We start from the raw sequence: 13544 nt of genomic DNA, 5'->3' as shown, positions 1-13544 counted from the left end.
TGCATATTGGTTGTCCATTCTCTAAACATATGTAGTACAACCAGACAAATTCAGGGAGTATAGGCTCATTATTACATACTAAACATGGTGGATCTGTGGTCAGAAAGTCCATTAACCATTTACTGTTGAAAGCTTGAAGGATATACGAGGGAGGATTCATGCATACATACCTGTTACATGCCTGTATTAGGTATTAGCCACAAGCCACATTGGAAGTCAAGATCCTGTGCTTGGTGACCTTTGGTATGACGCAGCATGGCTATTCTTATGTTTAATTTTCAGAAATAGTGTACAAAGTAATTTATATGTAAATTATGCTTTGGTCATCTAGTCCCTTGATGGACCTCCAGAAACTTAGATAAAGATGGTTGAGCTTGAACCTAGATGTCTAAGGACATGTGAAGGAATGTCCCCATTTGATTATAATTTTTAATTTTTTTTCCCCCCAGGAAAACAGCACAAACTTTGAAGTAGTGGAACAGACATACAGGAGGAACCCAATCTTGCGATATACCCAGCACCCCTTGCATTCCCCCTTGCTCCCACTACCATATGGAGATGTTAGTGTCAACTGTAAGTATTTTACCCATGTGACAGAATCTGCTCACATTTTGAGGATCAGTGTGAAGCCTGAGCACCACAAAAGTGATCTGTAAACTCACTCTATGCAGGTGAAGTCTGTTTGGGGCAGTGTAGCCTACAGGGTTCAGAGAGGGAGCAGTCCCTTTCTCTGTGTTGAATGTATTCTGTGTCAGTTGTCTCATATCTTCAGAACACTGAATCTTAAAGTAAATGAGGTCAGATAGTTTTATCATCCATCTGGGGGATGTCAGCCTGTTATCCTTGAGCTGCAACTGGGTTGCAAATGGCTCCAATGGAAATTCTACAGCAGGATTACACCATGCAGTGGTATAGTATTCATACAGAAACTGCTGTTAAAAAAAAACAGACTAAATGAATCCTTCCTTCAAATACTTCTGGAACATGAAAGAGCTAGACTGTTTGATAGGCCACCAGAAAAATGAAGGGATTTTCTGATGATTCCAGGCTGATACTAAAACTGAATACCACTGCTGAAGACCTATAGAAGAATATCTAATGTGGAGTTACTGGCCCACAAAATCTTTTCAGAAATTAATTCCAATCTGGATATGCAAAGCAATGTATATGGGAAAAACAGTCTGCCACATAGGTAGTGATCTAGTTCTGCTTAGGAAACTGAACACAAATTTACATAGCTTTATGAAAATGTCAACTCTTTCACTGAGCAGAGAAACAAAACAGCTAATGCAAGGTTTTGAAAGCTTAGAAAAGGAAGAAAGTCTTTGTGTGGCTGTATTGATTTTTCATGCACCTGAATCTTGAATATAGGATGCAGTTTGGCCTTCAACATCTTGACAAAGGTATAGAAGTAGTAAAAATCTACCCAGAGATGATCAAAGGCATAAAAAGACTTGCCTACAATTAAAAGGCCAAATAGAACAGGACTCTTCAGCCTCAAAAAAATGTTTTTAGGGCTGGAGGACTGTGATACAGAAAATAAAAGGGGGATAACTGCTCTCTGTCTCTCTTGATACAAGGATCAAATTAAGCAGCAGATTAAAAGCACAGAAAAAACAAACTCTGAAATACAGAAAGACTACAGAGCAGGTACTTAGACTGTGGAACTTACTGCTACAGGGTTGTGTTTTTGTATTGTATAATGAATGCATGGCCACTGGGGAGGCAATGGCTGTATCAGAGATTCAGAAGGGTGTCCAGCCCCAGAGATGTGCAAAGGAAGATGCAAGCCTGCAGCAGTATGATATCACATAATTCTCAGCAATTCAAAGCAGACATTCAAGTGCTTAAAAAACATAGCCAGTCTTGGTGTAGGCATTTTAAATCTAAATGATAGATAAAAGCTGCATCTGTGGTACAGCAGTTTACCAGAATTCTGTGTTGGCTCAGGGGTCAAAGCTAATACAGGCACAACACAGAATTTTGGAAATATACAACCCAGGCTGCGGTGTCCATGTTCAGGCACCTAAAGCCTTAGCTGCTTTAGTGACTGTTTTACCAATTATCAGGCCTAGCATAAAGGACACAGCCAGCATAAAGATGAACCAGTAACCAAATTGCATTGGATACAAAAGGGTCAGTACACGGGTGAGCGCTGTGGGTACAAGCAAGTCAGATTATACATAATCAACATCAATCCCACTGACCCCAACAACAACACTGCACAACCAACAATGGTTGGAATAAATGGTGAAATTCAGTCTCCCATAGAAGGGATGGGAGACAACTGAGTCAACAACCCAAATACATAAGACCAAGGAAGCCACATACTGAATCTCTACACAACCCCCACTTACAAAAGCCAGACCTGACTGGAGCCCAGTTCCAGGGAGGCAGGAAGTCCTTCCCCAACAGGGAACTCTGCACAGGACATCCACCTCACAGACAGACACTGCCCCTGCCTGCAAGTGGTCCCAGCTTTTATCCCTCAGTGGACACCTGACCTTTGTTACTGAATGTGGGACACCTGAGTCTCATTTATCCAATGGCTCTGCCTGCAAGGCCAGCCCACCCTGGAGGGAAGCCTAAAGGCAAACTCACCCCCCCTTTGTGAAGGGCTGTGGGAATCACCCATGTGTCAACCTTAATTTGGGGCTTGGGGTTGAAACCCCAGCATTTCAGTGACCCTTTGCTTCATAGCTGCTCTCAGGTGAGGAAGCAATTTAGACAGAGATGACTTCCTGCCACCACTTCACCCGTGTCTGCAGATGAGGTGCCTAAACCTCTCTCTTGGCACCTCATCTGCAGACACTGAAGCTAAAACTACATTTCAATGATAGTTTCCCTTAAAAACATTACTTTGCTTTTCTGCACAGTATATCCAAAAATGCATTTGCAGTGCTAGCAAGCTAGATGTTGGCAAATACTAATTAAAACTGCATTTGCACATTTAAAGGAGAAGGGTTAATGAATTTTGAGTATAAATTTAAGTTCAAGAGATGAGCTAACGCTCAGGCTGCTGCTTTTCTGTGACAGACTAGTACGGTCGCTCGTAGTGTTGCTGGGCCAGTAGAAAATGAGGGAAATGCTGACCTCTTGTCACCTTTGTGGTCATTCCCCAGTGCAACAGGAGAAGGGTTACAGCAGCTTACAGGACGAAGCAGTGAAGATCTTTAACTCCCTTCAGGAAATTGAGACAGTGTCTGACCCCATACCCATTATCCAAGGCATTCTGCAGACCTGCCATGATTTAAAGCCCCTCCGTGATGAAGTGTACTGTCAGCTCATCAAACAAACTAATCACATGCCGCATCCCAACAGTACTGGGAACCTGCACCACTGGCAGCTGATGTCGTGCATGAGCTGCACTTTTCTGCCCAGTAGAGGAATCTTGCGCTACCTCAAGTTCCACCTTAGAAGGTAAATGTCCTTTGCACTGACAGTCTGTTTCTCTTCTCTTTGCTTATCTTCCACTGCCTGTTGTAGTTATCTGTCTGGCCCTCCTCCTGTACAAACATCTTCCTGTGGTGTTGCAGCCTTCTACCTTTGTGCACAATTCTTGCTACCAGTTGTTCTGTTGTATTCAAACTCCCCCCTTGCCACCCACCTGTTGTGTCGAAAGGATGTGGAAAGTAAGGCTACCCAAACAGAATACCGTGAGACTGTGTTAAAGTGGATTTACTGCTAATGACCTGCTGCTTACTAATGTCCCTATAAACATTCTCAGCCTGCAGGAAAGGTGAGGACCGTACTTTCATATACATTGAAATATCTACTACCTTGCAGCTGCCACAGGCAAAACGTGTACTGTGGAGTAGTAGATATACTGTAAATCAAATTTATAATTTTTCAGTATTTGCTTAACTAAGCACATAATGGTCACAATTTGCATTTCTAATTTGCTTTAACCTCCAATTTTCATGAACTAAATCATTCACATTTCTTCCCAATTCATCTTCAGCATCTAATGCAGCTTTTCAAAGCAGTCTGCATTGGGGCTGAGCTGCAGCCATGTAGCCTCACTCTGTTCATTAATGGTGAGAAAGGTCAATAAAATCTATTTGATTCCTTCCAAGCTAGGAAAGACTGATCTAAAATTTGTGCCAATACACCAAATACCTACATCCAGGGCCTGGTTCTAAGATATGCTGAAGAATACTCCCATGTTGCTATTTCATGTTTTTATCACTGGAGTTGCAGAAAATATTGTACTTAGAACGGCTTACCTTGGAGGGAAGAGAATCATGTACAAACATCTACTTTCTGTCTTCCCGATTCTGAAAAATACTGTAAAAGTGACTCAAGCACAGCCAGCAAATTAAAAAGCAATTAAGAATAAATGAAAAAAAAAAAAAAGGTTACACTTGATTTTATTGGTTTTAATCTCAATTTTGTAAATTGAGGTAGTCAATCTTCAGATGGTACTAAACTCCTAAACTTATTTCATACATGGCTGAGAAATGCCACTGAAGTGACTTTGGAATTACTAGTAAAAAGAGGTTGTATGGTTTAGAAAAGTGGGTTCGTTCTTCCTCTGGTTACACTTGACATCCCTGTCTCTACAGATCTCTCTACATAGTAGTCCCAAGTTATATGGTAATGTGCATGCTTTCTGGTTCACTGTGTAATGGGTTTTTTTGCTCCTCTTTACAATTAGGGTAAAAGATCTCTTTCCAGGCTCAGAAATAGACAGGTATGCACAATTCATAAGTGACTCCCTGAAGAGAACAAAGACAAGGGAGTTTGTGCCCTCGCAGGATGAAATACAGGCTCTTCTCACCCGTGAAGAAATGACCACGACAGTGTACTGCCATGGCGGTGGCTCCTGTAAAATAACCATCAATTCTCACACAAGCGCTGGGGAGGTAATGTATTAGTAGCATTAACCAGATGTAAGCACATGTTCATGTCACAATACTGGGTCTGTTGAAGGGACGCCTTTTTCCCATTCATCTCCAATTTCTCATTGTTTTTTTCTTAATTAAAATTTTTTTGCTGTATCCACAAAGTCTGTAGGGAAAAAACAGTTTATTCTGCAGGTTCAGAATTATGCAAGGCCTATTTTTGGACTGTAGAATATCACTTGGCAATCGTGTTGCAGAATCTAAACACTTTAGGTGTTCTGCCCATTGGAAAGGTAATAATTCTGAAGACTTGCTAAACACAGTTTTCTGGACATGTTGAAATTCCAGTTCATAATGTAATTCTTCTGGAAGGGATATTCTACCAGTAACTTAATTGTTAGCGGGTCAGAAGAAAGATTCCAGGTTATAGTAGGCATGTCTGTGAAAACATTAGTGCTAAACGGAGGTAAAAATAATAGTAAAGAGTGGAATTGTTACTAGAGCTGCCGAGAATATTATCATTTAAATCCATTATGTGTTTGTATCTTGTGCAGAGTTCTAATTCCTGGCTCTTCAACAGGGTAGTGAAGATTGAAACGGTTCAGAGAAAAACAGCAAGGATGATCAAATTTCTCTCTTTAGTTATTTTTAGATTAAAGAAATGTGATGGAGGTCTATGAAATGATGAGTGTCCTGAAGAGGTACTGATTCTTCATTGTTAAAGTGTGTGTAGTACCCACTCTGTGATCTGTCTCTCTCTGATTTTGCAGGTGGTTGAAAAGCTGATCCGAGGTTTAGCAATGGAGGACAGCCGTAATATGTTTGCACTCTTCGAACATAATCAGCAGGTGGACCGTGCTGTTGAGAGTCGGGTGATTGTGGCTGATATCTTGGCCAAGTTTGAGAGGTAGAAGAATGTTTCATAAAACTAACTCCTAGTGGATGTAACACTGGGTTAAGTGATAGTACAGTCAGGTAGTTTTATCCAAAGCAGCTGCAGTGATTTAACAGTTCACTCTGGCTTGAACTTCCCTTTGGTAAGCTTCAAGTGCTCTTTCTCACTGTGTAGAAAACCACATTCACAACTATTTTGGTGACAAAGAAGCATTCTTTATCAGGCTTGTCAGGACAAAATTAGTAGTGCCTTTATCGGAGTCAATTTACATCATAATAGCTACATCAGAAGAGAGAGCAAAGATTTGGGCATAGAAATATAGCTTCAATTTCTTACTGTCAACTGTGATTTTGTGGCCAGACTTAGAAAGAAAGCAATAAATTGTGAAAGAAGCTGGCAGTGCCATTGTCTATTTTATATCTGTTCTAAAAACAAAAATAAAACAGTTCCAAATGGTGGCAAGGCTGATGATTTTCACAGACACAAGATTGCATGGAAACAGTATCTTGAAAATGGGAAATACTTTATGTCCTGCCTCCAACTCTTGGCATTTATCTAGAACCGTTGATCTGATTTTCTGATCAAGTCTATCTGATAAAAACTTTGGGTTCTTCTGAATCAAAATTTTGTGTGAGTCAGAAGAAAAAATGAAAGTTACCAGAAAAGTCTGCTGCACTGTGATTGTCCTGGTAAATGAAGTAGTTCTGTATGTCCTCTGTTTCAGAAATCCAAGGGAACCTTCATATTGTGAGCTGCACTGTGGACATCCCAGCACTGTGGTGCTTCTGGTTAATTTTTTTTTTTCCCCTCTCATTCTCTTTCTTATCTTACAGACTTGCTGGCTCTGAAGATGAAGAAGAGGAAGGACAGTGGCAGCTGTATTTTAAGCTTTATTGCTTCTTGGATATTGAGAATGTTCCCAAAGATGGGGTGGAATTTGCCTTCATGTTTGAACAGGTAATCCCACTCTTGGAGAATGATTTTGGCAGAAGCACACAAGAGTATACAGAAAACTGTCTTACCTTTGCATTACAATTGGGAATTCTGGTTGGAACAGAAGAATTTAGTGTGTTGGATTTTTGCCTGGAATGTACCAAGCATATACTGCAAAGTTCTCTAGAGAATCAGAGTATTAGAACAAAAGCAAGAAAAATGAACAAGGGCTTCAAAAAACTGGAAGAGCAATGGTAATAAAATGCCTTTAAATGATACAGAAATTTGGATAACCATTCAAGAAGAATCATTAAAAGTAGCTGCTTGCAGAACATAGGTGTAAAGAAAACTGGAAAATCTAGCTATCTGCGTTATCAGCTTACAAGAACGTCTTTGGGGCGTTACAGGATTTGACTGAAAAAAACCCTATCTTTTGGGCAATTTCTTTTGATTAACAGAGAGACACTAGAAGAGCACCACAGAAAAAGGAAAAGATAATGCAGCTGACAATATTTATCTGCTGAGTAACCTTTTTTAAAATCACTATACTCCATAGCACAATGATGCTGGTTGGGCCAGAGATCACACTGGTATGAAATAACCTTGCAATTAGGGATGCAAAAATAAACTGCCTGGAGTACCCAGCTGTGTGATTCGTCCCATCTTTATTACTTCTAATGAACACTTTGATCTTGCCTCAGAAAATTATAGCTGTTGAAAATTAATTAATTAATATGTGTTAAAGGAGGTCAGTGTCACAAAGACTGAAACCCACTGCTAGTCAAATGAAGGGCGTGTACATCAAAAGACAATGGTTCCCTAAGAGAGCTTTCATGAAGATTAAGTATTGTTAACTACAGAATGCTCAGGAAACAGTCAGGAGCAAGACATCATCTTACTCTGAGGAAACTTGGTTGTACCAAACTCCCTGTTGACAAGGCTTTCAGTCTACATAGCTTTCAATAGCAACAGATGGTGGAAGAGAGGCTAACAGTAGGAGAGTAGATGTTATCCAGACATTCAATGGATGTAGCAAAAAATCCCCATAAATACATTTCACAGAAAAACAGGCACAGGGAAGCAAAAAGAGGAAGCAAGAAGATTGGGGGAGACATCAGGTGAAAGAGGAAGAGTTGGGAGGTGCTGTTGTACAATAAGACTGAGGTTAAACATCTTGAGTTTATTATATCTGACTCTCTGGTGTTGAGAATCACCTGCCAGGTCAAGGGAGGTGATTCTCCCCCTCTGCTCTGCTCTCTTGAGGCCCTACCTGGAGCACTGTGTCCAGCTCTGGGGTCACCAGTATAAGAAGGACACGGACCTGCTCAAGTGGGTGCAGAGGAGGCCACAAATACAATCAGGGGCCGGAGCACCTCCCCTGTGAGGACAGGCTGAGAGAGTTGGGGTTGTTCAGCCTGGAGAAGAGAAGGGTCTGGGGAGACCTTATAGCAGCCTTCCAGTACTTAAAGGGGGCTACAGGAAAGATGGGGAGGGACTCTTTTAACGGGGGGTGTAGTGAGGGGTAACAGTTTTAAACTGACAGAGGGTGGACTTAGATGAGATACTAGGAAGAAATTTTTTACTCTGAGGGTGGTGAGACACTGGCACAGGTTGCCCAGCGAAGCTGTGAATGGCCCCACCCTGGCAGTGTTCAAGGCCAGGTTGGACGGGGCTTGGAGCAACCTGGGCTAGTGGAAGGTGTCCCTGCCCATGGCAGGTGGTTGGAACTAGGTGATCTTTAAGTTCCCTTCCAGCCCAGACCATTCTATCATTCTATGACAATCTTCCACACATGACCTGTAGCTGGTACAGCACAAAACAAATTACAGTCCTTCAGATCTGTTACAGACCTAAAAAGTCCTCATTGTAAGACTTCCAGTACAGGATAGGAGCCCCTCAGAGATCTCCATCCTGTCCAGGCTTGCAGAAAGAGGTGTTCCCCCCACATCAACCAGCTGTATTATAATGTCTGCTCTGATTTCCTGAATTATGTCTTTCCGGGTAGGATAGGCTTTACTTGTGGGATGGGCAGATGCCATAGGACTCTGTACACAGACCCACCAGTGAATATAGTGTGCTGCTTCTTTCTAATGAGTTTGGGGGATTTTTGTCTTTCTTTGTAGGCCCATGAAAGCCTCATAGATGGTCATTTTCCTGCACCAGAGGACACTCTGCAGCGCTTAGCAGCTCTACGGCTGCAGTATCTTCATGGAGATTATTCTAAAATAAGTTGGACCCTTGATGGAATCTACCCAGTTAACAGACTAAAATCCAAAATACTACACTCAACAAAGAGCAGCGGGACTACCAGTCATACTCTGGAGAGGAGACGGACGAGCTTCCTTGAAGGGACATTGAAACGTAGCTTCAAGACAGGCTCTGTAAAGAAGCAGAAGGTAGAAGAAGAGCAGATGATGGAGATGTGGGTAAAGGAGGAGCTTTCAGCTGCTCGGGCAAGCATAGCACAAAAGTGGACCAAGCTGCAGGGACTCTCTCAGCATCAGGCCATGGTGAAATACATGTCAATTGTAAAGGAGTGGCCAGGTTACGGGTCAACCCTCTTTGATGTTGAGGTGAGTGATGTATAAACTCATGTAACTGCTGCCAAGAAGAGGGATCAGTCTGGAGAACAGATACAGCTGTGTGTATTACATTGCTCAGGAGCAGAAGGACATTTCAGGAACGGGCTGCATTTTGCCTTAGCTTAGGATAAGCCTGCAGTACCACACCCCCAAAGAGGTGTGATGCAGAGAGCACAGAGCAAGCAAGCTGGTGTGTCTTGGTAAATGGAGGGAGGTAGTGGATTCCTACTTCATTAGAAGAGCGGTAGAATTTTGGAAGGTTTTCTTTGGGCTTAAGGTGGTGGCTAGTAATAAAATTAAACTATTTTCCTTCATGGCAAAAAGTGCAATCCTGTTCTGCAGCAGTACAACAGGAACTGCTGAGACTGGGTCACTTAGACCACTGCACTTAGCCTGCTAGAGTAGGAATCCACAGTTCCAGTTTGATCAGTTTTGTTGCTGCCTAGATGGATTACCCTGGGAAGCTGCTTGCAGTCACTATAGTATCTGTAAAATAAGTGGAATATTGACTTCCTAAATCACTTTAACATCTGATGAGAGCTGTTAGGTATTACCATTATTTAGTACTCAACTAGTGTTTGACTCACAGCCATGCCACTTCTAAATCTTTGCAGCAGGACTGCCTACGAGATTCCTCTTGCAGACATTCTATTTTTTCTATTGGGGTGAAGAGTTGAAGTGTCCTATAGGATCTAGAAATGGAGGACTTTTCCTTGAATCAAAGATGATTTGTTCCTCCACTGCATTTATGCTAAATTTCATGTTCCTCTTTCTGCAGTGCAAGGAGGGTGGATTTCCAAATGATCTTTGGCTTGGAGTCAGCACAGAGAATGTGTCTGTCTACAAACGAGGGGATCCTAAACCACTAGAAACTTTCCAGTACGAGCACATCGTTTTCTTTGGAGCACCACAGCCTAACACCTTCAAAATTACAGTGGATGAGAGAGAAATGTTCTTTGAAACATCCCAGGTATGTGAAAGGACAAGACTTGTGTGTGCAGTTTTACTAGCAGTTCAGTAATGCTGTAATTTCCAAGGACTAGACAAGTTTATATGCAAGAACTTTTGCTGAATGAACTGGAGAGCCAAGAAAAAAAAATGGAGTGTAAGGAATAAACAGGAAAAAAAATATGCTGGTTAGAAAGTGAAGGAGGTTGAATGGTCTTCCAGTGCACTGGGAATTTCCAATTTTGGGTGGTTACGAGTGTGCTTGTTTTTTTCATTCCCTTCCAGTATATGAATGGAGAGTTCACAAACTAACAAAAAAAGTTAAGTAGCATCAAAGTTGCTTTTCTTTGAGCTACAAGCTTTTTCAGTGCTGCTAAGTAGAGCAAAAACTTGCCTAGGATTTCTTTCCTTACTGTCATATTCACATTTAGTATTATATGCAAAATTTTTTAGTGCTGTGATGTTGGACAAGGGGAATCTTTTTTTGCAAACTGTCTGGCATGCCTCAATGGAATTAGGTTTTTTATGTGCTTATCCTCTGTTATTGTGTTCTCTCTCTAGGTGGGCGAGATAATAAAGATCATGAAAGCATACATCAACATGATAGTGAAGAAACGCTGCAGTGTCAAATCAGCCACCAGTGTGGACAGTCATGCTAGCATCTGGACTAGGTGATACGAATGAACTGCCACAGGAGAGAGGCAATTGTTTAGTGATTGGTATTTGCAACTTGCCAGCACAAGTGTAGCAAAGATGCTTTTTTAAGAACCCCACTTGACTGACTACTGTATTAAAAAACTGAAGTGACATCTACAGTACCATAGGATTTGCACCTCTGCCCAAAGACATTAAACAGTAACAACTGTTGTTAAACATTAATGGCCCAAAACCTGTTTTCCCCTTGCTTGTTTGATGAACAATGTACCTTAAAGAAGCAAAGTCAGAAGCATCCTCCTCCTGCGTGTCCTCTCTGCTGCTTTCACCATTATCTGTCATACTGGCAGAAAAATTCACAAGAATCATTTCTGCGCTACAGGAGACAGACTTAAGCTTACTTATGAATTTCCAACATGTAAACATCTGGGATTATGGGATCGCAGCATGGTTTGCTAAAGGAATATTTGTTTTTTATTTATTTGGCAAGCAATTCTAAAATACAAGTCACTGGGTTTTTTCTCAGGATATACTAATGATCTGATCTGGTCTTAACAGAAAATGCCTTTGTGTGATTGAAGCCAAGTGGTCCAACTAAGAGGTCAAACCCTACATGAGAGAGCATTAAACAAACAAAAACACCCAAGATGATGCTTTACCTTTCAATAGAAGTTCACAGGTACATGACTGTAAAAAGCAGCACTTTAAGTTAAACTTCTAAATACTCCAACATAGGAGAAAATCTTTGGGACTAGCACCACTGAAATACATCATCAGGTGCCATTCCAGGTACATTCCAAGCAGCACCTGTTGCCTAAAAATTAATGACTGCCTTTCCCTTGTACAGTCCAGGAGGTGAGATTGATTTAGTTGGATTTCCAGAAGAGCTGCTCTTCACAAACTCCAGGTTTTAGATGGAGGTCAAGGGTCTTTATGGTGAGCAGCCTGCTGCATTAAGTTCCATCCTTCTCTGTATGGGATTTTGGGATGACTGGGATCCCTGAACTTCAGTTTTAAGTAACTGTTTCCTACCGAGTGAAGAGGTGCCTAGATAAGTTGAGGCAAGAATTTCACTTCCTCTGTCCTACTGTAAGCAGATGCCAAACACTTCATCCTCCTCCAAATTAATTGGAACTGCTTCCATCCCTGAATCCCTAAATCCTCTTGCAGTCTTCTCTAGGTCCCTAGTCATCAGCAACACTTGAAAACAATGCTGTTTTGCCAAAACAACTGCTTCTTGGAGGTTTTTATAGCTACTTGCAATTTGAAGAAGCAGAATTATTTTTTCTTCTCAGTGAGAGATGATGGTCATCTTCAGTCTCTTGACTTCACAAACTTGATTTCATTGTTTAAAACAATACTCAGTCACATCATAAATTAGTTGCACTAGCACTCAAGAAACCTGGTGGCTAGCCATTTGCTATCACCCTTATCTAGTCTTGGGATCCCAGAATGCAAAGTTTCTGAATGAAACTGAAGAGCTGTATGTAATGTGGGCCTTGTCCCACGTTTAAAATCAGGTGTCTCCATTTCTGAAGAAGTGGCAGCTCAGGCCCATCAGCTATAAAATAGAAAGTTCATAGAAGAGAAAACTAGGAGTCAGTGTACAACAGGTTCCATTCCAATTCATCATCAAATTGTGCCATGACACTAATACTGTGTTGCAGAACACTGTAGTTCTGAGGTTGACAGTACAAGAAAAAACACTGTACATAATCCATGCTTCTCTCTCATTTCCACTGCGCTGCAGCATGTGCAAACATTGTCCACCTGCCACACCACCAGCCTGAGAGGGTAGCCACTGCTGTGTATCATACGTTCAACTGGAGTTTTGCCTTAAATAGCTTTACTGAAAGATCCTACAAACATCCCCTTTTTGTCACGAAGAATAAGAAGATGACCAGGTCACGAGAGAGAACAGGAATGCAGAGGCAACCTGAGAAGCAACACTTTGCATTGGTCTGAGCACTGACAAGATCTTTCATGTATCAGAATAACCTTGATTATCCCTGACCTAACTCTGCACTAGCTCTGTGTTCTGGCTCTTGGGTTGCTGCAGGCAGCTTGAACCCACTTGGAAATGTAACGCCCATTAGAATTTGTTGTAATTTTGCTCATTTCTATTACAGAATTCCTTCTGCTGTCTTTTTTTTAATTTGTAACTGGCTTTACAAGATGAAAGTTTAATAAATTATTGGATTGCACAGGCTGTATTCACTCACAGGCATTGTGTGCTTATGTTAAGACATTTACTCAGAGATCTAACATTCAGATCTTGTAAGTGAAAAGTAGGCATCATCGGCGTGAGGAGACAACAGCCCTTCCTCTCGGAAGCAGATTTTACCTTTGTGGTACGTTATAGAAAATGGCACTACAATGGGGAAGGGTTGTTTCCAGCTGCTGCCTCTCACTCTGGGTCTGAGTCACACCGCTGGTCAATGGGAGATGTCCCACACGAGTTCAAGGGACGGGTTCTGAGAGTCACTGGTGAAAGCATGGCATCGTCTCCAAAGGCCAGGCTGCAGGATCGGCTCCATCCCTGCTCTTCAGCACCTTCAAAAGCACTAAGAACAGAAAATCACTTCTGCGCTTCTCACACAGTAGCATGGCCCAGACATGGTGTTCACCTCAGAGCACGTGTCACTGAGTGGTGAATCTGGGCGGGGGCAGCTGAGCTGTCAGTGACGC

At 41.7% G+C, this 13544-nt stretch overlaps 1 protein-coding gene across 1 annotated transcript in view; it reads left to right on the top strand.

Moving 5' to 3' along the window:
- Nucleotides 1-13060, top strand: part of LOC113482124 (unconventional myosin-X-like) — an 86513-nt gene extending 73453 nt beyond the window's left edge. Inside the window, exons 34-41 of the mRNA XM_026852471.1 lie at nt 450-573; nt 3123-3420; nt 4658-4865; nt 5615-5751; nt 6573-6696; nt 8796-9245; nt 10033-10224; nt 10764-13060. Coding sequence (XP_026708272.1) covers nt 450-573; nt 3123-3420; nt 4658-4865; nt 5615-5751; nt 6573-6696; nt 8796-9245; nt 10033-10224; nt 10764-10877 — 1647 coding nt within the window. The 3' untranslated portion in view covers nt 10878-13060. The remainder of the gene's footprint in view (nt 1-449; nt 574-3122; nt 3421-4657; nt 4866-5614; nt 5752-6572; nt 6697-8795; nt 9246-10032; nt 10225-10763) is intronic.
- Nucleotides 13061-13544: the final 484 nt, after the last annotated feature.

This window comes from Athene cunicularia, assembly GCF_003259725.1.
Source record: "Athene cunicularia isolate RWA chromosome 7 unlocalized genomic scaffold, athCun1 chr7_part1, whole genome shotgun sequence".
Classification (NCBI taxonomy): Eukaryota; Metazoa; Chordata; class Aves; order Strigiformes; family Strigidae; genus Athene; species Athene cunicularia.
The sequence above is the reverse complement of the archived record's forward strand: the minus strand, read 5'-3'. Positions and strand labels throughout refer to the sequence as shown.